The following is a 26,810-nucleotide window of genomic DNA, read 5'->3' as shown; positions in this document are numbered from 1 at the left end:
GGTCTGGCTAGAAGACTACCACCGTAAATTCCATGATGAACCGTTTTCCAGGGAGGAAATACTGGCTGCCATCAGTAGTCTACAGCCTCGTTCTACAAAATGTTCGCCGATCTCTTGGAACCACATCTGGTGGCTATGTACAATGGATTCCGGTCTCTTCCCGCCATCCTTGCATGAGGCCATGATAACCTTGCTTCTCAAACAGACCAGCCTGCCGACCGTCGCGACTCCTACCGCCCCCTTTCCCTTATGAAAATAGATAACAAAGTTTTTTTGCTAAATTGATCGCCTCCCGCCTTCTTTTACTTATGCCCCTCTTTGCTCTCCCTGATCAAGCAGGTTTTATTCCCGGGAGGGCAACCTCGCACAACCTTCGTACAATCTTCAGTTCTGCATCAAATAAATCCTAACCTACCGGCTGTATCTGTCCTGCTGGATGCCACTAAGGCGTTCGATACGCTGGAGTGGCCCTTTTTATTTTACATCTTGCCGCGTAGGGGCTTCAGTGAAATCTTTCAGCGTAAAGTTAAACTCCTTTACACCAATCCCTCTACACGTCTCCGCATTAATGGTCAGGTCTTCGACCCTAATAGTATTGCTTGTGGCACACGCCAGGGGTTCCCGTTATCGCCCATGCTCTTTGCCTTCCCAATGGAGCCCCTGGCCGCCAGGCTTCGGCAGCATCCCGCTCCCTGCTCATCTCAATGTACGCGGACAATGTTACCCTATGTCTGCCATCTTCAGGAGAACCTCAGCCCCTTGGTTCGGAAAATCCTACGCTTTGGCGGGCTTTCGGGCATCCAGATGAACTGGAGCAAGTCTGTTCTATTCCCCTTGATGGATGCCACTGTGCCATTCCCACCTGACTTTCCGTTCGTGTGGGCTTCTGGCCCCACTCGCTATTTGGACATCTGGCTAAGTAGGGATCTGGATGAACTGTGGAGGTCTAACTTTGGGTGTGCGGTAGAATGGCTGGAATTTAGGATTCCATCGTGGAGCCGGCTTCCGCCATCTCTGGCGGGCCGAATCACAATCGACAAATGGTGGTCCTTCCTAAATTTCTCCATCTGTTTTTAAACATCCCTATCACTTCTCATTTCTTTCGCAAATTACGCTCCCTAAACATTTCGTTCATTTGGGCGGGTAAACAGCCAAGAGTAGCTTATGATATCCTTACTCCCCCCATGACTGCTGGTCGTATGGGCGTGCCTGACTTCAGGATCTATGCCTTGTGTGCCCAGGCCAGGTTCCTGCGTTTTTGGATTCACCCTACCCCTTATCAGCCTCTCGTCGCTGTTGAGACGGACGTAGCTTCTCCCTAGCGTTTGTCCATGGCTTTGCTCGCGGTGCGCCCTCGGCCGGAGGTTGACACGGTCGAGACACTGCGATGGGCCTGGTCTGGTCTGTCTGCTTTCCAGCATCCCTCGGTTTTCTGCCAACTCTGTGCCAATAGTGAACCACCCAGATTTCCCCTCACTTCAGTCTTCTAGCATGACTAGACATGCGACACGGTTGGGTTTGAGGACTGTAGCGGATCTATACCCAGAGAACACCTTCTACTCTCTTCCTGACTCAGGGCCGCTGGACACTGTTATTCTACCAGCTGCGTGCCACTTGCTGGAAACTGCACCCCACATTCCCCCAGCCCCCGCCCACCATGCCGGCTCTGGATTTTATATATACTTCCCTGTCGATGCTCAAATGAGTCACCAAATTATACGCTCTCACCCTAGTGTGCGCCCCTGTTTCCACAGATCGTGCGCGGGTGGCATAGGGTGCAGATCTCGGTATCGACATTTTGCAGGCCGACTGGCTAGATAGCTGTAATCAGACGAAAAAGCGGTCACCGAACTACTGGCTCCGTCTGATCCGTTTCAAGTATTTGCACAGGCTGTACCGCACCCCAGTGCAGCTCCACAGGTTCCGGCTAATTTCTGGGGACAATTGTGTGCGTTGTGCTGCTCCTGCCGCGGACTTTGCCCATTTACCGTGGCTATGCCCTAAGGTCTCTAAGTTCTGGTGAGTGGTTTGTTCCACCATTTCTGACATCACCGGCGCTGCATTGCACCCCGATCCACCCCTGTGCCGCCTTGGCTTCGTTAAATTCTGGCCTGATGCTTCTTGACGTCTGATCTCGATGCTGCTGGTCCTTGCGGGGTGCAGGGTGGCCATGTGTTGAGGTCGTTGGCCTGCTCCCAAAGCTGAGAGTTGGCTGGAGGATGCCTCTCGGTGCCAGACTCTCCTATCGGATTTCTGGGATTTATTGCCTGCCAGGTCTCGACCTGTTGACATTTGGGGCCCTCTGGTTACCTATCTCCTTTCCTGTTCCCATCCCAGTGGCCCTGCCTCTCCCGCGCCCCCTGCTAGCCCTGTGTCCGCGGCGGCCGCCGGTGCTGGTCAGTGACTGGTCTCTCCCTTTCCATAAGCGCCCCCGCTTTTTTAGTACCCCCACTGATGTTGCTATTTTGTGTGTGCTCCCCTTGGGGGCGGGGGGGGGGGGAGCCTGTACAGGGGGAGAAAGGAGAAGGAAGGACATTTTCAGAACCAGATGTGGGGATTGATTAGAAGTCTCCCCCGACTTCAAAGAGTGTCACCGGGTAAGTGACTGCCTTGTTTGCCAGAGGACTGCCCTGCTGCTGCTTGAAGCCTGCCCTGTTCCCTAGAGGACTACCTTGCCACTTGAGACCTGCCTTGTTCTTCAGACAACTACCCTGCTGCTTGAGGTCTGTCCTGCACTCTGAGAAGGAAGACTGGACCTGCTCTCTTCATGCCATGCTAACAGGAGTGACTGCAGGGGTGTGTTGGCTGACCTCCTGTTCTGAGCTACAGGGACACATTCTCCAGAGGCCTCCCTGCAACTGCCCAGCGTCAGCTACAACTGGTCCTATCTGGGTCCTACCCTTAGCTCTTCTGGCCTCTGCTAGAGTGAGTTCCTGGTCCCCAGTAGGTGCCTCCCCAGGTCCTGCACCCTTGGCTGGCATCAGTTGAACTCCTGTCATATCCTGATGTTACAAGCTTTGTGCACCAGACTTTGTGAAGGTAACTTTTTCAGGGGGAATAACCTGCTCCCTATATCTGGCCTGCACTCCATCCTGGTCGCCCTGAACTTGTGACTTTGTCCCTGACTATCGTTACCAGATAACCATAGTTGGCACATTCTGCTTCTTGGCTCTATTTTTACTGAAGCCTTTAAAATCTCCAGTTCTACTGATAGGATTTTTCTCATTGTGGTCTCATTTGATCATCTTGTCATTGTTGTAAATTGTATTATTTTTCTAAATAGGTATGGGATATCTCTTGAGTTACCCTGTCACTTTATTAGTTTATTTGCTCCATTATTATTTAACCTAGTTTCTCCAAGTTAACCTTGACTGCTTTTGGGCCAAACTACAAGAGAGTTAAGCACTGGTACATTTAGTGACTTTTGTGGTTAACCATGACCAGGACTGTGGTTGTTGCCTGAGTATGTTTTCACTGCTCTGCCAATAACCCAATTTCGACATTACTCAATTGCTATACCTTTCCCTTTATATTGAAACGATCTGCCCTACCCTTTTCAGCATTCATGTATCATCCCAGCACTGTGGTCAGTAAACACTTCAATTGTTACTATCCAAAAATGCATGTATGGCTTATTTTGTTTCTCTTGCAAAAATAATCTAAATCTTATCAATATCTGTTTCTCCTCTCCACTTGTCACTTGCTTGTTAATGGTCCATTCTCTTACCGTTTTATAAGTCACTTTGAATAATTTCTTGATAAGCCCTGATGAAGCAACATTCTAATTTATCTTGTTTAGAAACAAGTGTTGGCTTATGTTTCCTCTAATGTAATTTACTGTTTATACTTTGTAATAGATTTAGCCCTACTAGAAAAAAATGAGCTGTTTTTGATTTATTTATGTGGCTTGATTCCTAGGTGTGACTAATTTACTGGAAAAATTCCTGATTATTAAAAATCACACTTTTGAAATTGAGAAACTCTTAAAATTATTTAACTAACGCCATAGCCTCTACTGTGCCTACAGTTGTTTTTCATTGGTAAAGCTTGGAAGGAACTTTACAATTCAGACACTCAGCAGTCTCGCAACTTGTGAGTCATCCTTTCGGTTTGTGTGTCAGATACAATAAAACATGTGCTAAATTATCTTGACCGAATCATCCATGTTCCTCCTTGAATTAGTTTGTGTTATCCACCAACAAAGCGGTAGGATGAGGTATCAACCAAAATAATTTTTGTCCATAATATTCAGCTTGAAACTCAAGCATTTGTTGTGTGTGTGTGTGTGTGTGTATAGTTCCTGTCACTAAGCACATACTACGTTTATTTTGTGCAGCTTTGTTTATGTAGGGCTATGAGAATGGGTGAAGAAAAGGTACCATAAGAAAATATTTTCTGTTAAGCGTGGTGAATGTATGCAACTAGTGCCTGGCTGATGCATTAAAAAGGCCTATGAAAGAGACTGAAGGGAAGCAAAAGTAATGGAGTACATCATGCAGAGTATTCATATTCGACCAGTACTAGGTAGGCTGGATGCCCTTTCAGGTGCTTTTATGTTGTCACATTTTGTTTTGTGCAGACCCTTGATCAAGGTGTTTTACCTGTGGTCTTTGATGGTGGGTGGCTATAATGATAGTGCTCACCATGATATAGGGAGAATGTTGACTGAACTTTTGAAGTTAATAGGAGAACTCTAGAGACGTTCTAATCTTTCCTATGGTGTGCCATGTTCCTCATGACTTAACTTTTTTCCTGCAGTCCCTGGTCACCACCACAGTGCAGTTGTGCATTGGTCCCGCTGGCGGGCTATGGTCATACTCATTCTGGCCACTTTAGCGATGTCTGCATGTGCTGACCTGGCCACAGAGCACATCAGCCCAATCCTTACGGACTCCACAGTCTCTCAAGTGAGTGGATTTTTTTTCTGTACCACACCATACGGAGTGGTTTTTAAATGCTTAATTAAATTAGGTTCCGGAGGACCTTTCAAGCTTCATGTCCTACAAATTTCACCTGCTACTCAAAGGTGGTGACCACATTGAAGGATCCACTTTCCAGTGCTTCCAATTTCCGTACATGAACCTCCCAAAACAGAATGCATAACTTTAATAATGATCGTTAGCTGAGGCATATGACACCTTTTTTTTTTTTTTACAGTGTTCCTGTCCTGCCTGTCAAAAAAAACTTGGAACTCTTTTAAACTGGCACTCATGCTTAACATGAGCACTAGATTGCATTATACAAAGGTAGATTTGTTTTATCTCTAGGCATTAGGAGATCGAGTGATTTGCCCATATTCACAGGATGAAGAGCCAACATTGGAATTCTAATCTGATTCCCCAGTTCCAAAGTCGATAGCACTGGCTGTTGGGCCATATCTCCTCAGTGACTTGGTTTTAGTGCTTTATCCTGGTGCGTCAATTTCTGAAACCTGTTGAAAATCATAACTAAGAATATGCAAATATTGTGGGTTTTGGACAGTTTTTATTGGTTACATCAGGAGTTGAAGGTCTTGTGAGCAGGGATGGAGCCAGAGATAAGTGAGTTTCTTAACGTCTATATTTTTACTACAAGCAAATTCATTTTGTTTCTATATTTCAAGTTCTGACTGACGCAGAGGACTGATACTTATGAGGAAGAGATTGAAAAGCTAGGACCCATTGAGGATCTAGGTCTGACTCAGTTCGCCAGAGACTAGTAATGTGCTGAAAGCAATTTTAAAGCGTGAATTTGATAGATTCACAAGCTTGTGCATAATCCTTGCATTTATTGGTTGAAGCGGAAAAAAATTAATTCACTGTTAAGAAATAAATTTAGTTTGTGAATGCAGCATTCGATTACCATTTCGCTGATGGTCGATGGTCTCTTACAAAGGCGTATCTTGGAAATAGTATGCAGCTCCTCTTTCTCCCTGTGAAGTCTGCTTTGTTCCGTAACATCACCCATTCTTTTTTTCCTGTTTTATCTCACCACCTATAACTTAATCTTTGTGTCATTGTTGTCATTTTCTCTTTAAAGGATTATTACTAAATTATAGAAATATGCATGTATCTGAAAAAGACAATTAGTTTTGGATTCCTCACCTTAGAATTAACCCCAGGCGTCAGATTGGATCCGTAGAATTTTTCTTCAGCAGTACCCCTGCGCATCGGTCGGTCTACTCCACGTTCGTCGTTGGCGTCGCAGTGTCTACTTGGACGCTGCCCCTGCGCGCTGACGTCTGGTATTTCTTTTTCCACATATGTTAACAAAGAGAGAGTAAGGGTATGCTAGTTCACTCTCTTATCCCTAATAGATATTTGCTAAACAACAAAAGAGTGAAAGTTCCAACAAAAAAACTTCAAATAGAAAAATTTCCTTTGAGGTTAAAGTGAAAGGGAAGGGAGGGTAGAGAAATCAAAACATAAAACTGGTTTTGTGTGAAAAAGATAAAAAAAAGGTGGGATTTCCGAGATACTTACGGCTAAGAGCCGTTGGGACCCACTCAGCTATTCGCTGGGGTCAAATACGTAAGGAGGACGATTCTCACTCCACATGGGCAGACACGGTGGAGGTATGCTTCACGTCGCATCTATTAATGCAGACGGCTCCCCGACGACAACCTATTCTGTCGACACCGCGGCCCGGATGAACCCAGTGATGAAGCATGTCACCACTAGGTTGGTGAGTGAGGGTTCTTATATAACCAGTTTTATGTTTTGATTTCCCTACCCTCCCTTCCATTTCTTTTTCCACACCAGCCACGCAGAGTGGTAACTCGGGTCACTTTTTTACTCTATTTTTGCGACTTTGTCACCGTCTTTTTGAGTAGTTACGACTCCTGGTGCACAGGGAGGTCGTCTTGGCGGACTGGCTTCAAGCCTTGTAACTCCTGTCTGAAAAAAACACGTTAGTTATATATTCCTTATCTTAGAATTACCCCCAGGCGTCAGACTGGATCCGTAAAGTTTTATTTTTTTTCATCAGCAGTACCTCTGCATGTCGGTAGGTGGCGTTGGGCTGCTCCACATCGGTCGTCCGCTTCGTGGTTGCCGGGATGACATTGCAGCAGCTACTTAGACGATGCCCTTGCGTGCTTCTGTCAGTTTTCTTTTTACGTGCCAGCCCACATCCGGTAAAAGCGGTACCTCAGTCAATTTTTGACTAACTTTTCTTTACTTTTTCTCTTCTTTTATCGACTTCTTGTTTCGAGTCTCCGACTCCGAACAGGTGCACGAGGGATGCTTGGTTTCAAGGCCTGTGGTTCCTGTAACCAACTGATGTCGGTGCCGGTTCTGCACCTCTTGTGCCTATTTTGCCTGGAGCACGACCACAACCCCAAGTCTAGCTCCGACTGCCGGTCGATGGTGCCGAAGGCTTTGCGGGAGCGGTCCAGAAAGCTGCTTGAACCCTGGCAGTCAGCTCCGCACAATTCAAGGTCCCGGTAGAGAGGGAGGTCGAGGGACTGGTCGCGGAGCCATCACCATTCCAGTTCGAAATCATCGAAGTCTTCGTACTCTGGGTAAAGTAAGTTGAAGCATAAGAAGAAGTCGAAGAAGCTTTGTTGCTCTCGACTTCTCGTTAGTCGGCCCATCCATCGAGGCACGCAGGTGGTGCCCCTTTCGCGGCTCCTCACGAGGAGCCTGAAGGGTTGACTCAGTTCCCCTCCCTTTCCGGGACCCAGAGCGACCCCACCCAGCTTTGTACGTTCTACGAGGCGATGCATGCCAACCTTTGGTGGACCGACCCCGCCAGCTCGCCTTTATGCCCCACTGACTCGGTTGGGGGGGGGCTTGGTCTTTGCAGCCGGTGGCTCTGGCCCGGCACCGCAGGACCCCCTTAGATCCAGGCCTGGATCTGGATCGGATCCAGGCCAGTTGACCTTGTTACGCCTCCACCGGCGCTGCTCCTCACAGCACCACTACCACGTCCGACCTCCATCCTGACGTGGACACTGAGCTGGACTGGCGTCATCAGACGCCAGATCGGTTGCCGGGTGGGATTTTTATGCCCCTGTTCACTCCTGGGGTCCCTTTAAAACAACAATGGCACTTCAGAGGATGTGGAGGAGGACTGAGTGGGGTCAGATGACCCATTGACTGACCAGTTAGACACTGAGAGGAACTGAGGGATGCCAGTGGTCTTGACACCTCTCCTGACTTTAGCATGTTGTCTCCTTCTACCTTGGCTATGGAGGAGGGAGCGTCCTACGCAGTGGTCTTGCGTAGGGTGGCCAAGACTCTCAACCTCGAGCTTCCTACTGTGGTGGTCAGGACTAACCTCCTGACAGGTGCTTCAACCGGCTGCGAGCCCTTGCTGCAGTTTAATGAGGCCTCCACAGACGTCCTTTTGGGCACGTGGTCCAGGCGCCACACGGGGGCTCACGTGGACAGGATGATTGCATGACGCCACTGCCCGGCTCCAGGCGACCCCACTTTCCTCTCCTAACACCCCATCCCAGAAAGCTTGGTTGTTCAAGCTTCTACATCCAAGAGCACCTTCCCTACTGCTTCACCGGAAAGGGAATCCAAGAAGCTGGACCACCTTGGCAAGATTTTCTCATTCGCCAGCTTAGGACTGTGGGCTGTAAACCTGCATGTCTCTTGGGCCGTTATTCTCACTCAGTGTGGGATACGGTGGTGCGAGTGCTGTCTCAAGTGTCCGGATGAGGCGCGGGCAGTGCTCTCCCAGGCTGTTGCCGCCGGGAGGGATGCAGCTAAGTTTACAATACGTTGTGGGCTGGAAACCACTGACTCTGGGCAGGACAATGTCAACGGCTGTAGCGTTTTGTTGCTACACCTGGATGAGGTCCACTGGCTTTTCAGGGGCTGTCCAGAAAACCTTGATGGACATGCCCTTTGATGGCCGTCTCCTTTTTGGCGACAAAACAGACAACGCCCTGGAGCGCTTCAAGGACTCACGGGCTACGGGCAAGTACATGGGCCTCTCCACCCGCCCGGCGCAGTCTGCTTTTCGCCTCTTTCGTGGCTACAGAAGGGGTGCCCCGCTACGTTCCACCCAAGGCCACGGGCCACAGCAAGTTATCCAACCTTAGCGCGGCCGGGGACGTGGAAACAACAGTTGAGGTTCTGGGGCCCAGCGGGCGGGCCTGTCCACCAACCCCCCTCAGCAGCAGCCTCCAAATACTCCTAGTTCGACCTTTCAGGCTGTTAAATGCCAGTGGGCGGCAGGATTTGCCATTACCTCCCCCACTGGCGCACCATCACGTCGGACAGGTGGGTTTTGCAGATAGTCTGAAAGGGCTACTCCCTCCCCTTCGAGACTACTCCTCCAGCCATGCCACCACGATACCACTAGAAAACTACAAAGGGGTGGCTCTAATCAGTATGGCTGAGCCAGTATCTATAACAACAAAAAGAGAATGCCAGTACTGATACAAATAACCATTTAGTAATTTAAAACACTTAACCTGAAGTAAAATTCAAGGCTTGGAGCTGATCAGTAGCTTTTTTTTATTATTTTGCTTAAAGTTATCAAAAGAAAAATAGTTCAAAATTCAACAGTATTACATGCTAGGTACAAAAATGTGGGAAGGAAAGGTCTATCATTATCTCAGGCATATCACAGACTTACAACAACCAATCATACAGGGACAGTGGGGGGGCATGAAGGTTCATATATTATAGTGGACAGTATTTACAGTGAACAGACAAACATAAGAATGATGAAACAAGCCACAGTCTGCACAATTTCTGGAGAAATTTAGTTATAAAATTATTTACATAAACTGTACATTCCTAACGCAGATTTAAATAATCACAATTTTTGATGCAATCAACAAAAAAGGGGGATGAGCAAGGTAATGTACAACTGAGGGTGAAAAGCAGCAAAACAATTCAGGTCAACTTGTCACCCAGGCAGACTTAAAGGTGGTGGAGGGCCTACGCGTTTCGAATCCTACAGGTGTACGAGGATTCTCATCAGGGCCTTTAATTCTGGAGAAAGAACAGAAAGAAAGAGATTGTAAGATCAAAGGTTCAAGAGTATTTAAAAACGGATCACCACTAGAATCTAGACTCAGTCCACACCCTCTCCTGAACAGCTTACCAAAGCACGGTGTGGAAACATCCGAATGTAGTCTTATGCAGCATATATACTGAGGGGGAAGATTTGTACCTAAAAAGTCCGAAGCAGACTAGAATTACATAAAGGACTTGGATGCATAACGGACTTGGATACAAGTAGTTGAGAGGTGGCATACAAATGGATTAGGAGATTAAAACATTACCTGGTCCCGTGTTTACGGAGGACGCTTTATAAAGCATAAGACTACATTCGGATGTTTCCACACCGTGCTTTGGTAAGCTGTTCAGGAGAGGGTGTGGACTGAGTCTAGATTCTAGTGGTGATCCGTTTTTAAATACTCTTGAACCTTTGATCTTACAATCTCTTTCTTTCTGTTCTTTCTCCAGAATTAAAGGCCCTGATGAGAATCCTCGTACACCTGTAGGATTCGAAACGCGTAGGCCCTCCACCACCTTTAAGTCTGCCTGGGTGACAAGTTGACCTGAATTGTTTTGCTGCTTTTCACCCTCAGTTGTACATTACCTTGCTCATCCCCCTTTTTTGTTGATTGCATCAAAAATTGTGATTATTTAAATCTGCGTTAGGAATGTACAGTTTATGTAAATAATTTTATAACTAAATTTCTCCAGAAATTGTGCAGACTGTGGCTTGTTTCATCATTCTTATGTTTGTCTGTTCACTGTAAATACTGTCCACTGTAATATATGAACCTTCATGCCCCCCCACTGTCCCTGTATGATTGGTTGTTGTAAGTCTGTGATATGCCTGAGATAATGATAGACCTTTCCTTCCCACATTTTTGTACCTAGCATGTAATACTGTTGAATTTTGAACTATTTTTCTTTTGATAACTTTAAGCAAAATAATCAAAAAAAGCTACTGATCAGCTCCAAGCCTTGAATTTTACTTCAGGTTAAGTGTTTTAAATTACTAAATGGTTATTTGTATCAGTACCACGATACCACAGCATGTCGGAGGATCATCTGGCCCTTCTCCAGCAGGAAGTTACGGCTCTCTTGGCCAAGGGAGCCATCAAGCACGTTCCTGTCCCAGAAGTAGGTCATGGTTGTTACTCCCACTACTTTCTGGTTACCAAGAAGGACAAGGGCTTGTGTCCTATCTTGGACCTCGGAGACGTCAATCTGTTCCTCCAGAAGGAGAAGTTCAAGATGTTGACGCTTGCTCAGGTCTGGTCTGCCCTCGACCCGCAAGACTGGATGGTAGCGTTGGACTTGCAGGACGCTTATTTTCACATCCCCGTCCTGACGACTCATCTGCGTTACCTACGGTTCACGGTAGGCCACGAGCACTTTCAGTTTACCGTGCTCCCCTTTGGCCTTACCTGCGCCCCTCTGGTGTTCACATAGGTGATGGCGGTGGTCGCAGCTCATCTGCGCAGATCAGGGGTTTCAGTCTTCCCCCTATCTCGACGACTGGCTGTTGAAGTGGGGCTCGCCTCAGGCAGTTGTCTCCCACCTTCAGACTACGGCCGACCTCCTGTATTCGCTGGGGTTTGCCATCAATGTGCCGAAGTCGCACCTGATTCTCTTTCGGAAGTTCCTCTTCATCGGAGCGGTTCTGGACAAGACGCAGTTTCGGGTCTATCCTCCGAACAGCGAGTCTGGGATATTCGGGCTATGATTCAGATCTTTCAGCCTCTGTCCCGGGTTTCGGTAGAATGACCCTGAGGCTACTGGGCCTAATGGCCTCCTGCATCCTGCTGGTCGATCATGCTAGGTGGCATATGCGGGCTCTGCAGTGGGACCTGAAGTTCCAGTGGGCGCATCAGAGGAATCTGTCCGATTGCGTTCAGATCTCGGAGGGCACTGCACACCCATTGCAATGGAGGCTAACAAGATTGGGTCAACGGCAGATCCCTCTCGCTTCCCCAACCAGAGTTCACAGTGGTGACAGACTCATCACTTCTGGTGTGGGGAGGCCACATGGGAGAGGCAGAGATCAGAGGCCTCTGGTCTCCCGCAGAGTCTGGGCTCCACATCAACCTGCTGGAGCCCCGGGCAGTCAGTCTTGCACTGAAGGCATTCCGTCCTTCTTTCAAAGGGAGAGTAGTGGAGGTTTTCACAGACAACACCACGGCCATGTGGTACTGCAACAAACCGGGTGGGCTGGGGTCGTGGACCCTATGTCAGGAGGCACTTTGTCTCTGGAAGTGGCTGAAACATCATGGCATGTCCCTGGTGGTTCAAGACCTGGCTGGTTCTCTGAAAGCCAGGGCGGACAAACTCAGCTGCAGGTGCATGATGGATCACGAATGGCATCTTCACTCGGAGGTGGTTCAAGGTCTTTTTCAGTGGTGGGGAGAGCCTTGGTTAGATTTATTCACCACCGAAGAGAACGTGCAAAGTCGGCTGTTCTGCACGTTGGAATTTCCAAGGCAGCACTCTACCGGGGATGCTTTTAGTCGCGAGGGGAGTTGCAGTCTACTATACGCCTTTCCACCTATATAACTTCTACCCACCAGAGTGTTGAAGATCAAGCGTGACCAGGCCTAAGTCATTCTTGTGGCTCTAGACTGAGCACGAAGAGTCTGGTATCCCGAGCTTCTGCACATGGCCATCGATCCTCCCATCAGACTCCTCCTTCGGGGATCTTCTGTTGCAGCAGCAGGGGACGATCCTTCACCCGAACCGGTCTAGTCTCCACCTCCTTGCATTGAGATTGAGCGACGACAGTTGACCGCTTTCGACCTTCCTCCTGAAGTCTGTAACGTTATCTTGGCAGCCAGGCGTCCCTCCACCAAAACTGTATACGCCTGTAGATGTTTGTGGTATGGTGCACAGCAAAGGCTGTGGGTCCCCTTTCTGCCCCTCTTTCAGAGGTTCTCCTCTTCATTCTTTCTTTGGCCCAGCAGGGCTCTGCTCTTGGCACTCTAAAAGGCTATCTTTTGGCCATTTTGGCCTTTCTTCTGCTTCCTGACCAGCCTTCTCTTTTAAAGTCCCCTATTGTAAATCGCTTCCTTAAGGGCATTACTCACTTGTATCCTCCAATTCCTTTTGTAATGCCTCAATGGGACTTGAACCTGGTTCTGACATCTTATGTGCTCTCCTTTCGAGCCGCTACATAACTGTCCTCTCAGACTCATGACACTTCAACCTGCCTTTCTGGTTGCATCACCTCTGCTTGCAGGGTGAGTAAGCTTCAGGCCCTTTCTTCAAAACCACCTTTCCTTGCTGTTCATCCTGACAACGTTGTCCTTCGTACTAGACCTTCTTTCCTTCCTAAAGTGGTTACCTCTTGCCACATAGGACAGACCATCACTTTGCCCACCTTCTTCCTGCCCCCGCATCCTTCTAAAGAGGAAGAGAGGCTCCACCCTCTGGGTCCAAAATGTGTGCTTTCCCTCTATCTGGATCGTACAAAGCATTTCTGGGTGGATGACCAGCTCTTTGTTGGCTATGTGAGCACCGAGAAAGGCGACGGCAGCCACTACTGCTTTGGGACGTGGAGTCCCCCTTCATGACATCTGCCAGGCAGCTACGTGGGCTTCTTTGCACATGTTTACTAAACAGTACTGCCTGGACAGCCAAATCTGGAGAGACCGCTTCTTTAGTCATTCTGTTCTCCAGGACTTCCTGTTGTGAACTTGGTTCGTAGACCCACATCTGGGGTTGGTATTTCTGGGGTATCGATTCTAAGGTGAGGAATCCATAATTGTCTCTTTCAAATGAACAAGTTACTTACCTTCGATAATGATATATCTGCAAGAGATATAGATTAGTTAAAGGATTCCTCACCGCCCCACCCATCCTCCCCATTCTGCGAACTGACTTCTAGGGTGAGGGACTACTCTTCAGGACCCTAGTTTTGTGTACTAGTGGTAAGTGTCTTGCATGGCTCTGCGCTTTTGGCATTAAATGTCGTGTGAAGAACTGACGTCGGCGTACAGGGGCGGCATCATTCTGGCGACCACGACGCCAATGACGAATGCGTAGACGACCGACTCCACCTACCGACGCACAGGGGTACTGCTGAAGAACAATTCTCCGGATCCAGTCTGACACCTGGGGGTAATTCTAAGGTGAAGAATCCATAACTAATGTCTTTTACAGATCTAGCGTTAACAAAGTTAAGTAACTAGTTCTTCAGAGTAATTGAGTGGTTCATTACAAAGGTTTAATAAGATCAATGCAACATTGTCATTTTAGCTCTTGTTCCTGCGTGTATTTAAGGTGATGTCACAGAGGATTCTCATTATGAAGTGGTGGTTGATTGTGACCAGTCATAATACATAGACGTCTCTGGCAAAGTACCCGTACTTGATTAACTTGCAATAATATGGTGGAGGCAGAACAATCAAATGATAGTGAAGCTAGAACCAATAAAGTTGTGCATTGTAAAGGTCATCAATCACCTACAATGGAAACGTACAAGGAAAGCATTTTTTTCACATCTTTTTCAAAAAATGCACCGCTTATTTTATTACTTGACATCAATGCTGTTTATAGCGATTTAAGATGATCAATGATAGATCTATAATTAAAAATGAAAACTTTTAAATGCCAATCGGAAGAGTGTCTGCAAACGTATTTAATCCATTCATTGTCTGATAGAAAAGTGAGAATATAACACTGGTAAAGTTTTAAGACCGTGAACTACTACTGGTATTTGTTTCCACGTTTTGTTGTGCATGCAGTGTCTGTTTAGACTTCTCTCAAAGAGACTCTTCCCTGGTCTGATATACTTACTCACCATTAGAGCTGCACCGTATTTTCGTTCTTTGTTTCTCTCCTCTTTTCCTAGATGTTTATTGGTGTGACCGTGCTGGCCATGGTGCCCGAGCTGCCGGAGATTGTCAATGGCCTTCAGTTTGCACTGCAGAATAACTTAAGTCTTAGGTGAGTTTGACATTCATGTTTGGCAGGAGGGCTTAGTTCAGCATGCATTTGTGATGGCAAACCAGTGACTGCTCTGTACAAATACCAGGCTTGTCTTAGTGAAGGCAGCCGGCTTTGTCCTAGGATTGATCTAGTTTGTACAAGTTGGTATTTTCAAATTTCAAATGTACTATAGCTGTAATCTTTTGTTACTTGGCTCCTTGTATGTTGTACATTTTTTACAATGCTTATTTATCCATGTATTTCTTTAGTTGATTAATGTATTTGTTTACTTGGATTTTTATATGGTGCACAGTAGACCCGTGAGTGTCATAAATGATTCTGTTGCATTTATGAACTGTAAACAGTCCGCAGTTCTGCTTGCATTTTAGCTACATGATAAAAACCTACCCTGCAGCTGTGTGATCTGTTTTCTCGCTTGCCCAAACTGTGAAAAAAGTGGGATGGTCGGTGTTCACCTCATTGCTAATTTGCGGTTGAACAAGGTTAGTTTTCATTTTTCATCTGTGTCTTGACTGCCTTTTAAGTCGTTCTCTCCAATCATTGTGACTTGTTGCACAGACATTAGTGCCGGTTGACACTGTGCATTGCTATCCATCCATTTCTTAGTATCCTCCTCCATGAAACTTTTTTGTCCTGGATATAAAATATACACCAACTGTCAAATAATTGTTGTTATCCCCCTCCCACCCCACTCTGGAGCAGAATATGGGGGGCAAGTGGAACAGCATTGACCACTATATCGTTCTTCCTACACCCCTCCTCCCCTCAAGCCTGGGGTGTACAGCCAGCAGGCAGAGGATGGGCAAAGACCAGGGCCCTACCTCTCAAATTAAGATGGACCAGTTTCGCTTGTCCACAGCAGATCCCGGGGGATGGAGGCCCCCCTGACACGGCTGTGATTCTGCAAGCTATCCAGGCGTCAAGAGGCAGTAGAGACCTGAGTTGGAGAATAGCGCATAGACATCACCATGCTCCACCAGGACCTCCAAAATAGAGCCAACTGGGTGATCGCTGAAACCCAAATTTCCAAACTGGAAGAAAACGCCATCCTTAAATTCACTGTCTTCAAACAACCACCAAATAACTCTGAGCATGAACCCAAGATCCTAAGAACAGACCGACATTAAAACCTGAGATTTGTGGCATTTCCGCAGGGGGCCTAGGCAGGTGACACTGAGAAATTCCTGGAGTCTTGGCTCAGATCATAACTACCGACTTGGAACTTATCCCAATGGTTCATCCTCAAGCATGCCCACAGATTAATGAATCCCAAACAGACTCCCGGGACTCCACCAAAGCCACTTATCACCCAAGTCATAAACTACTGGATCAGAGTCACAATTCTTCTAGAATCCAGGGAGATTGGTAACCTCCCCTATGAATCCTCCCGATTATATATCCAGAGTACACGAAAAAAGCGTAAATCCTACACTGGGTTCAAACAACAACTCAGGGTGATGAACCTCCACAATGTGTTCACCTTTCGGGCAACAGAAAATTATGCATGATTCACAATCACTCTTATATGAATCTCCAGATGAGGCCTGAGAATTTGAAACTGAGAAGAGAATTTTCTCTCGTTCCCTAACAAGAGCCTCATCCCCCCCCACCCCCCGCCCACAGTATCATGTATTCCCGCCTGGACGCCCACTTCGGGTGCCTGTCCTTAAAGAAGAACCTGGTCCAGGAAGTGATACTGCCCTAGCTACTCCAAAACATCTGACATGGTTCCTAGTGTGTTCAATCACTCCGTCCCATGACCAAAGTGTCCTCCTACCAGGAGGCCCAGCTGGGAATCAGCCAGAGACATTAAAGTGTTTTATACTAACTCCTTGCAACTGGGATGTCTCCGAAGCCCTACCCGTGCTGTGCAGAGTGTTTGACTGCAGAGTTGAGGACCGCTCCCCCATGGTAGGCTAAAGCCTTGTTCACTCATGCAGAGTCGGAGAGGCGATGAAAATCTCCCCCTCCACTCCCCTTATAGGTTGTATCAGTGGTTGTTTATTGGGTTTTTTCGAGACAACAGATGCTTCTGGGAGAGAAGTATCGGTTTGGGGGAGGGAAGTTTCAATTTCAAGTTTTGCGCTATATATTAATTAGTATTGTTTTGTTTCATTCATTTGGCTTTGCATATCCATTCCCACAATCCTGCCGCATGATCCTATCCTACAAGGCAAAGGAAGCCCCCCTGACCGTAAACTATGCGAGAGTGCCCTAGCCCAAAGTGCCTGGGCCCCCGCACCTCTCCCTCGACTTACATGACGTTTCTCATATGTAATGTAAATGGTCTTTTAGATCGGATTAAATGTTCGCCATTTCTCCACTGTCAAGTAAAGTGCACCAGCGATTCTTATACTCCACGAAAACAGTCTCTCGAGTACCCAGTGCACATTCTTGGGCTGATATGGCTACAACAGGGTCAATAATAGGGTATTTACCCAAAAGTTCGAGAAGAGTAACTATCCGCTTAAAGTTTTACTCTGGTAATCACGAAGGCTAATCTAGATCCTCTTGGTAGATACATGGGGCTTGAGACACTTAAAGAGGGTACTCGTCTTCATCTCTTAACTTTATACATCCCACCACATGCCGTCACCGATGCTCACCAACACACCACAGACTACTTGCGACAAGAAAGCTCTAGACCTGGATTGAGGCCTTGGGCCTCTGTGACATGGAGGATCTGGCATCCCAGTACACAAGAATACATCCCTGTCTCAGCTGCCCATAAAACTTTCACGTATCGATGATTTTCTTCTACCGGCTCCTGATGCCTTACGCGCCACTCACCTAGAAATACTACCCTGCAGTATCTCTGACCACTGGCTGGTTCACCTCTATCTGGGGTCCCGCTTGACAGCCGAAAAGTGGATGTGCTATCTCAACGCATGGTATTTGACAGACCAGGAAAGCATCAGTTTCCTAGCCACAGAGATTGAAGCCTACTTTAAAAGTACTCCAGGTGCAGTTGCTTCCACAGGCACGCTGTGGCTGGCCGGAAAAACCCCTATTGGAGATCTGGCCAAGAATTATGTCCGCGGCAAAGAACATGCGATATGTAAGCAGATCTCGACACTCAACCCAAATTCTTCACTTAGGAGACCATCTGTTCGCAACTCAGATCCCAAACTGCTCCGCCAACTGGAATTGGACAAAAGCTCTCCCCACCAGCTCACCTCGATGAATCCCTTGAATGCTAGAGGGCTACACCCAGCGAGTATACAAGCACAGGGACAAGACTGGCAAACAGCTGTTCTGACTGGCTACTTTTGACTTGACCTCTTAAGGCTGTAACAAAAATATATATTTTTTAAATCTCAAAAACATCTTTATTGAGATGTAGTACGGTACATCAGTGTTATGCATACCATAAATTCAATGTTACAGCAATTAGCTTATAATTAACACCTTCCCGCATCAACATTGTGTAACAAAAATATTAGACAAATCTTGGCACTGTCGGACTTTGGCAGCAAAATCGCCCAAACATTTGCCAATTATTACTACTCCCTTTTACCCCCGTGTCCGCGGATCATTTAAAGAACTAGCAAACACAATTCTTCCTGACATCTCATTACCTGACCTGACAGGAACTCAAAAGGCGAACTGAAAGCCTTACTTACCCTTGAAGAGGTCAGTGATATGCTGTTGGATCAACCACCCAGAGCGAGTTCTCACGGACTTCGATCTGGCCACTATACTATTTAGTCACAAACCAGGAAAACCACTGGAACTATACACCTCATACAGACCAATATCTTTAATACAGAATTTACATTTTTTGCAAAGATTCTTGCTCGCCTGCTCTTCTCGTTCCTCTCCTTCTTGATTTATCCAGATCAGTGCAGATTCATGCCGTCCCTTTAATATCTGCTGTGGAAAAAATGGACGGAATGCTGAATAAATCAAACATTTGTCCGCAGTCAAGAGATCTGGGTTACATCATCATTCTTTTGGTCACTACGTCCCCCAGTTTGAACCCAGTCATATGCAGATCAGTCTGGACCCTGTGCCTCATGGGAACAGTCCAGCTAAACTACCAAGCCGGGTCCTCCTTGGACTGGAAACAAGTATCCTGGGAACACTCCCCATCGCTATACTATCTTCCAGAGCCCAGCCCCCTGCTGAACATATTTGTGCTGGGCCCGTTGGTAAAGGGTGGGATCTCCCTCATTTACAAATAATAAATTCTTGGCACACCTTACAAATTCTCCCCTCTCAAACACAAATGGGAGGAATGTGTGGACACCCAACACAAAGTCAAATGGAGGAATGCTCAAATGGCTCCCCAGTACCCTTGCCATCTCCCCTGACTAGGCTTAATACAATTGTACTACCTCCATGTTACATACTATACACCTTGTTGACTCCGGCTTGCGGGCAGTCGCGCCCCCCCCCCCCCTATATTGTTCTTATTGCGCGACCCCAGCAGCAGACTACTACCACATGTCCTGTTCTTATGGCATATTGGTGATCCATCAAGTGGGAACTGACGTGTCCGTGTGGCCCTCCTCGAATTGACCCCAGGTAGCACTTTTGGGTATCCTGTAAGACTGTTTTTAATCCTGTGGATTCCTGATGGTTCTGAAGGTGCCAGAAGGCTTCATGAAGGAGGAGCTTGAGCCAATATATACAGCACTAAATAATCCCTGGATCAGGTAGTTAAGCAGAGCGGTGGAGACTTTAAATCTAGCCATGGAGAACTGGACAACATTCGGAATAAGTTACATAGCCATTAGAAGTGCAATAAATAAACAAGCCCATCACTTATCTTGGAAGATGATCTTGCCAGGCATAAGAAAAAACAATGGCATAGAGCCCTTAGTTTTTCTATCTGCCACTATGCATGGTGCATGGACTATAATGCACTTGTAATATGGTAGATGAAACATCGCCTATGTTTTGCTGAAGGTGGCAAGCTGGCCACAGGTATGATCAATATATACTTTACTGGAGTACGTATGTGGCTTAAATCTAAGTTAGCAATTTAAACTGGTATGGATTAGGCAAATTGTTTAGACAAGCACTATTAGGAAGATTTTCTAGCCTAGGAGGAACAATTTAAAAGGCTACGTAGGTAAGTAAATTAATGGGACATGGAAGATTTGTACCCATGGACAGCCATTTAAAGCCACATGCTAACTCTTAACCGGACTATTTCACTCCAGACAATTTCCCAGGACTTCACTTTTTTTGTGGTTAAAAAATAAAGTTGAAATGCACAGGCCTGGCTGAGAAGGGCACTGGAGGCAGAAGTAACAACTCTCCTATTTCCTTGCCAAATTCACATTCTGTGTCTGCGATATAGTTAGCTCCTTTTCTTTGTTGCCAGTCTAAGTGTTGATTGTGCAGCCTTTTAACATCCTCCACAGCAGATGAAGTAAGAGCTAGAACTAGTAAATACACAAAAAGAGGGAAAACCCAAAGTTCATGGGGTGCATGTGTTCAGTGTATGCGAGATTGATAAGTCAAGGCACCCAGGTAAATCGGTGCTCACCTTACGATTGCTCAGATTTTCATTATTTGATTATAATTACCTTTTGTAACAATATTTATGTGCATATAAATATTTTAAAAATATATTTGTGTGTAAGGGCTAATACTTTTACAGGACATCGAGTCAGTTTTCATTAGGTAGTCTCAAAGTGGACAACATCTGCATTTTGAATTGCCACATGGAGTCTAGGTGGATTGCCAACATCTCATAATTTTTATGACTCATCATATGGTTGAAGTAGCCAGTGAGTTTTATCAACTGCTCCCATGTATTTGTTCTGATCAAGGATACAGTTGGGCATTTCGATAAACTGACCCCAAACCGTGATCAGAGAAGTGCTCTCATCATGTATTGTAGTGAGCACAGGCTCTTTCCACCTGTCTGAGAATTTCCCAGTTAGCAGATCATTGCAAAGCCACGTACTGGACTGACACTTCAGGAGCATTTTACAAATGAGCCCTTGGTGGGAAATCATTTGCAGTTCCTTTGAATTCTACCTCTTGCCACACAGTGCCTGCATTGTACAGCTCGCTGAACAACTGTACTTTTGTATACAAATTGTCCACAAACTGTATACCCTTTTCACTAATTAGTAATCTGGCTAGGCATCCGATAGAATGTATACTATACTTCTTCCCAGTATACAATCCCAGCCTGTATGCATAATCAGTTGGGACTCTTGTACAACACGTACATCTTGATGCTGTACTGATCCCTTTCTTTAGTATATACTGCCTGAACAGCAGCTACTCCTTGTGAAACATCAAAGATGTGTTGACTGCTGCATGCTTCCCTGAAGTATGCATCTCAGGAAACTTGGCAGAGAAATTTTCCATTGCAGGTTGAATTTTTTTTGTGAAAACAGATTCTATTGACTGCATAAGAAGCACATGTTATGCAATGCTCTGTCATCCATAGACAATCACCATTATCAATTTACCAGTATCAATTTCAGTCATTTTCTATAATGAAACATAATTACAAACAGAAAGGCATAACTATGAAACCCCCCTCGCCTCCCCCCCCCCCCCCTCCACCCACACGCAAAGCTAACCCCCCCCCCCTCCCCGCGCGCCGCTGCCTGCTCTACCTGTATCATGTACATCAAGTATAATGTATGCCATGCGCACCAATGTGCCAACAGTGTGATCATGGCTGTCGAACTGTCAAAGGGGCTGGAGGGCATTTGTCCTCAGGTGGCGGATCCAGCTCCAGTCCACGATAGTCCGCCCACCTCTTCCAAATTTTGAAGTGCTTCCGAGGGCAGCCCCTAGCAATATATATGGGTTGTTCCAGCCCCATACAGAAGTCCATCCCATTTTTCCAGGCCATGAGCGATGGAGCTCGGGGCGCCTTCCAAGATCGTGCAATATCTCTCTTCGCCAGCGTTAGCCCCAGTAAAAGTAAATGGCGCTTATACCTATTGCCCCCTACCCCAGCCATGACATGTAACAGGGCCAGATCTAGACATTGAAACACTTCATCCCAGAATCTCCGTAATTCCTTACAGTCCCAGACTGTGTGCAGCAACGTTCCTACCTCCGTCCCACCCAGGAGACAGTCTGGAGACGCTACCAAGCCCGCCCTCCACAAGCGCTGTCTAGTGTAGTATGTACGGTGTAGGTATCTGAATTGGACGAGTCGCAGGCGCGTGGATATTGCTGCCACTCTAGGACCCTCCAGTGCCTCCACCCAATCTTCCTCATCTAATTAATTCCCCAACGTCCTGTTCCCATGCAGTTTTAAGTCGTTGCAGGTCTGAGGAGCAATGTCGCACCAGAGTTTGGTAGATACGTGACAGTTTCTTATCAGGCAGCTCCCCCATGAAGATTTCAGCTTCCAGCGGACTGAACTCAGGGAGTCGCTCCAACCCCGCAATGTATGGTGTTAGGGCATGACGAAATTGGAGATATTTAAAAAATTACATGGCATCCCAAATTCGTCCCGTAAATTATCAAACGATTTGAGCACGCACTCTGACATAACATCCCCTAGGGTAGAGATGCCGATCGCATCCCATCCCCGGAAGCCCATCAGGGTGTCCATCAGGGGTAACCGGCCATTGCGCCACAACGGGGTTTCTGGAGTAAGAACATTCCACCAGTCCATCCTATGCAGAGCCTGCCTCCACACCTGAAAGACCACCTGTGTGATGGACGGAAGGGACTTCCTGAGTGGTGCTAAGTATAGAGCGTATGAACGGACGCAGTGCCCATCAAGGCCCTCTCAACTGCACATGCGTGGTCGTTCCTGTCCGCATACCACCTGTCATTTAATACTAAGAGGTGGGACGCCTGATAATACGATAGGACATCTAATGTGGCCAAACCCCCAGTATACGTCGATAGAAAGCACGTCCGCAGGGCCACTCGCGCGGCGCCCCCTCCCATAAGAACCCACTCAGCGCCGAGTTAAGGCGTGGGACCAACCGGGCGAAATTATCAGTGGATGATTTTGCAGTTGGTATATCAGGCGGGGGAGCGCCACCATCTTAAAGATGGCAGACCTACCAAGTATAGAAAGAGGCATCTAAGACCACAACTTCAGGTCCTCGCGAGTACGCTCCCAAACCGGGGTAATGTTACGCTCTCGGGCTATGGTCGCGTCTTTGTACAAAAATACTCCCAGGTACTTCACTCCGTCAGTGGCCAACTGGAGCCCTCGTGCCCAGTCCCCAACCGTCTGCGGACCTCCCGGGATTCATATATGGGCCAGAGGTTTCGCCAAAGATTTGCGGGATACGGGGCCCAGATCGATTTAAGTCAGTGAGGAAAAACAACACATCATTGGTGTACAGGGCTATTCTATCGGTTAGACCCGCCGACCACCGAAATCCCTCAAGCGGAGTGTCTATTCGCACCCATGCTGCGAGGGGTCCCATAGCGAGCGCAAAAAGATATGTAGAGATGGGGCAGCCCGTCCCACGCAGGATCCGGAAGCAGCGGGACACCCCCACCACCACCTCCGCGTGCCGCCAGTCCGGGGGGAGCGTACCACTCTCGCGCGCCTCTTCTATCACTGGCCGAAAATGAGGACTCGGCTGCGTTGCGAAGCGCCAAAAGAATTCACTAGGGAACCCATTAGGTCCTGGTGCTTTGCCCGGGTTCAATTCGCCCAGTGCCGTGGCTAGCTCATCGTCTGTCAGGGGACGGTCTAATAAATCCCGAGCCTCGTCTGAGACAGCCCTCGGTGGGAGATCATCAATGAATCGTTGTATGACCCCAGCCTCTAGGCACTCCCCGGGCACGTACAGCTCCTCATAAGTAGCAAAGCTTCCCGCGAGTGCAACAGGTTCTAGGATAGGCGCCCCATCTGGGCTCACTATCCAGTGTAATGGCTGGGCATGCATGATGCCATGACACAGGCGATGCAGCATTTTGCAGGACTTGTTGCCCCATTTGTATATACGACTGCGTGCAGCCAACCAAGCCTGTCGTGCCTCGTCTAGCAGCGCCGTAGCATATTGTTGTTGCGCCAGTGCCTGCTGCCGCCTAGGTGGTCTGCCATCCTCCTCCCGACCCCTGCGCTCCAATGCCTCCAGGTCCGTCTCGCGCCGCACCATTTCTCTACGCTTCTCCCTACGCGCCGCTGCGCACCATGAAATATCAATACCTCGCAATGTGGGCTTCATCACTTCCCAAAGCGTCGCCGGAGAGTCTACCGTACCTACGTTAACAGATAGAAAGTGATCAATTTCGCTAGTCATATGAGCACGGTAGGTAGGTGTCTTGCATCAATTGCTAAGTCGACATACGCCACCGAAACGGCTGCCGAGCTCGACCAGTATCAAGTACAACATAAACCGGCGAGTGGTCGGAAAGCGCCTGCGGCAAAATCTCCGTGGACAACACTCTATTAGCCAACACTCTCGGAACAAACACGTAGTCTAACCTAGAGAAGGATTCCTGCGATGTGGAGAAATATGTGAAGTCCCTAAGTGACCCATGCTTGTACCTCCATGTATCCACCCAATCGAGACCTGTGACCAAGGCCCGCAATCTGGTAACCGGGCCCTCCATCCCCACCGCGTCCTGGTCGCCAGCAGCGCTTCGCCATCTATCGCTCGAAATGTCCATGATGTCGTTCCAATCCTCTCCTACAATGGACAGAGCAGTGGGCATGTCAACCCATAGGGACAGCAGCCTCTCTACTAGTGGCCACTGTAAAGGTGGTGGGGCGTATACGCTGCCAAAGAGTACCGTGTCCCCTCCAATTTCTCCCTGCACAAATATAAGTCTACCCTGCGCGTCAGTCCAGGTGCGTTTATGAGCTAAGGGAACCCCACGATGAATGAGGACTGCCACCCCCCTGGTCCCCTTATAAACCCTGAGTGGTATGTGGGTGTGAATCCACATCGCTGAAGGCACAGCGCTTTAGTACCAAGCAAGTGTGTTTCCTGCAACAAGAGTACGTACGTGTCCAAACCCCCCCCCCCCCCCTCCCCCCCTCCTCCTGGCCCACGTGAATACTGCCCGCCTCTTCAACTTATCTAACATCCCCCGCACATTCCAGCTCATGATCCGTATCCCTCCCTCACCATAAAGAGACATTTATGCAGAATTACATGTCACGGCCTGGCCTTACACGAGCAACATCCGTAAATCTTGACAGTCAGCAAGCACCAATTTCAGCATGGACTCACTCTCCCCCCCCCCCCCCCAACCCCCCCCCCCCCCGTCACCTCCCAAACACGGACGCACCTGTCGTGGTCAGATCGTGGCCCAGGCCCCAACGGGGAGCCAAGAACCACCCCCTCCAATGGATTCCCTCGCGGCAGCCCATAGAGAGCTAGACTGTCTCTTCCTCCACCAACTAGGCAGAGTGTGGCTTCCAGCCTAAGCAATATTGCACCTGGTCATCTACATCAGACCTATACAAGGACCATGAGTCAGTTCCCCCCCACAGTCAAGGCACATCTTCCTGGTCTTCCGGCATAGCCTCATCCCGGTGGGAGGTCGACCCAGAGCGCGAGCCATGGTTCGAGCGCGATCTTCCACGCTGCTGGCGTCGTTTCTTGAGGCCTCCTCTGGCAGTTCTACTCGAGGAGGAGTCCGATTTTCCCCCCCTTTCGCTGTGTTGGTCCGAATCTTTAGTTTCATCCGTCTACTGAAAGACCTCTTCTGGAGTGTCAAAGAATAATGTGCGAGACTGGAAGATGACCCGCAGCCTCGTTGGGTAGAGCAATGCGAATTGCATCTTCAGGCCCCGGAGACGAGCCTTGGCTGCGATGAAGGATTGGTGTTGTTGCTGATCCAGTTTTGTGTAGTCCGGGAAGATGAGAATATTCGCATTCTCATAGGTAAGATTGCCCTTCAGTCTTGCCTGCTTTAGGATAGTGTCTCGATCAGCATAGTTCAGGAATTTGCTAATCATTGGACGCGGGCGTGCACCAGCCGGGAGCCTCTGCGTAAGCGCACAGTGGGCCCTCTCGACCACGAAGCAGCGAGAGAGGACATCTGTTGGAATCCAGCTCTCCAGCCATTGTGTCAAGAAGCGCTCCGCATTGCCCCCTTCACAATTCTCAGGAAAGCCAACAAAGCGAAGGTTACTGCGCGGGCGTGCCCCTCCACATCCTCAGCTCTCAGGGCCAGGCCCTTCTGAATTTTCTCCAAGGCCAAGACTCTTCTTTAGGGTAGAAACATCGTCCCCCACCTCCGATATACGCGTCTCCGTGCCTGTAATGCGTTCCACAGCGTACTGCAGGTCTTGTCGAAGGAGCATTACATCAGAACAGACTGCACCAATTTTGGCATCTAGGGCGTCTCTTGACTGCGTGATCGCCGCCAGGAGCGCCGCATTATCAGGCGCCTGTGGTTCCCTGGGGCCAGCCGCCTCCGTGAATTTATCTATCGGCCCTTGTTTGCCCTGGCCTCCACCTCCACCTCGTGTCATGCTGCCCACGGTGTGAGGGGTGGCACACTGGTCGCTGTATGGCCCGTGCCTGCCGCAGGTCCGACACCCAAGTGTGGCCGCCAACCGTCGGTCACCCGCACAAGGGGGGGGGGGATTCCCCCGTCACCACAGCGCCGACTTACTTATTTGCGGCGTGTCCCCCTGGCAGGCGTTCACTTGAAGTGGGCACAATCCCCACGGCCGCACAGACCCAAGGCGCTCGTTCAGGAGGGCCCCCTCAAGACGGCCAGCGCTTTGATTGAAGTGCACCGGGGCCCGAACTGACCCCCGAGTTCCCAGACTCCAGCCGCCCCTGCCCCACTGCCAGTCATTGGGCCGCCACAGCAGCAGGTCAGCCCCTGAGGTCCTCAGCACTCCTCACTGACCTGGGTACTCTGCAGCGCCGCTCGTCTGTCCAGTCGCGCCCTGCCGCCAATCAGCGCGGCAGCAGAGACCTCACAAGATGGCGACCCCTCTCTCCGGCTGTCTCTTGCCTGGGCCCCTGCATCGGCCTACTGCGTCGCCGAGCCCACCTG

General features: G+C 48.4%; 1 protein-coding gene across 2 annotated transcripts in view; it reads left to right on the top strand.

Annotated features, from left to right (window-relative positions):
* The window catches only part of LOC147751019 (uncharacterized), a 355,587-nt gene that overhangs the window by 313,520 nt on the left and 15,257 nt on the right, over nt 1-26,810 (top strand). For both annotated transcript variants that reach the window (XM_086918906.1, XM_086918905.1), the window contains exons 16-17: nt 4,759-4,907; nt 14,788-14,882. In XM_086918906.1, coding sequence (XP_086775032.1) covers nt 4,759-4,907; nt 14,788-14,882 — 244 coding nt within the window. The remainder of the gene's footprint in view (nt 1-4,758; nt 4,908-14,787; nt 14,883-26,810) is intronic.

Source organism: Lissotriton vulgaris, chromosome 1_1 (assembly GCF_964263255.1).
Source record: "Lissotriton vulgaris chromosome 1_1, aLisVul1.2, whole genome shotgun sequence".
Taxonomy (NCBI): domain Eukaryota; kingdom Metazoa; phylum Chordata; class Amphibia; order Caudata; family Salamandridae; genus Lissotriton; species Lissotriton vulgaris.
This window is presented reverse-complemented; position numbering and strand designations above follow the sequence as displayed.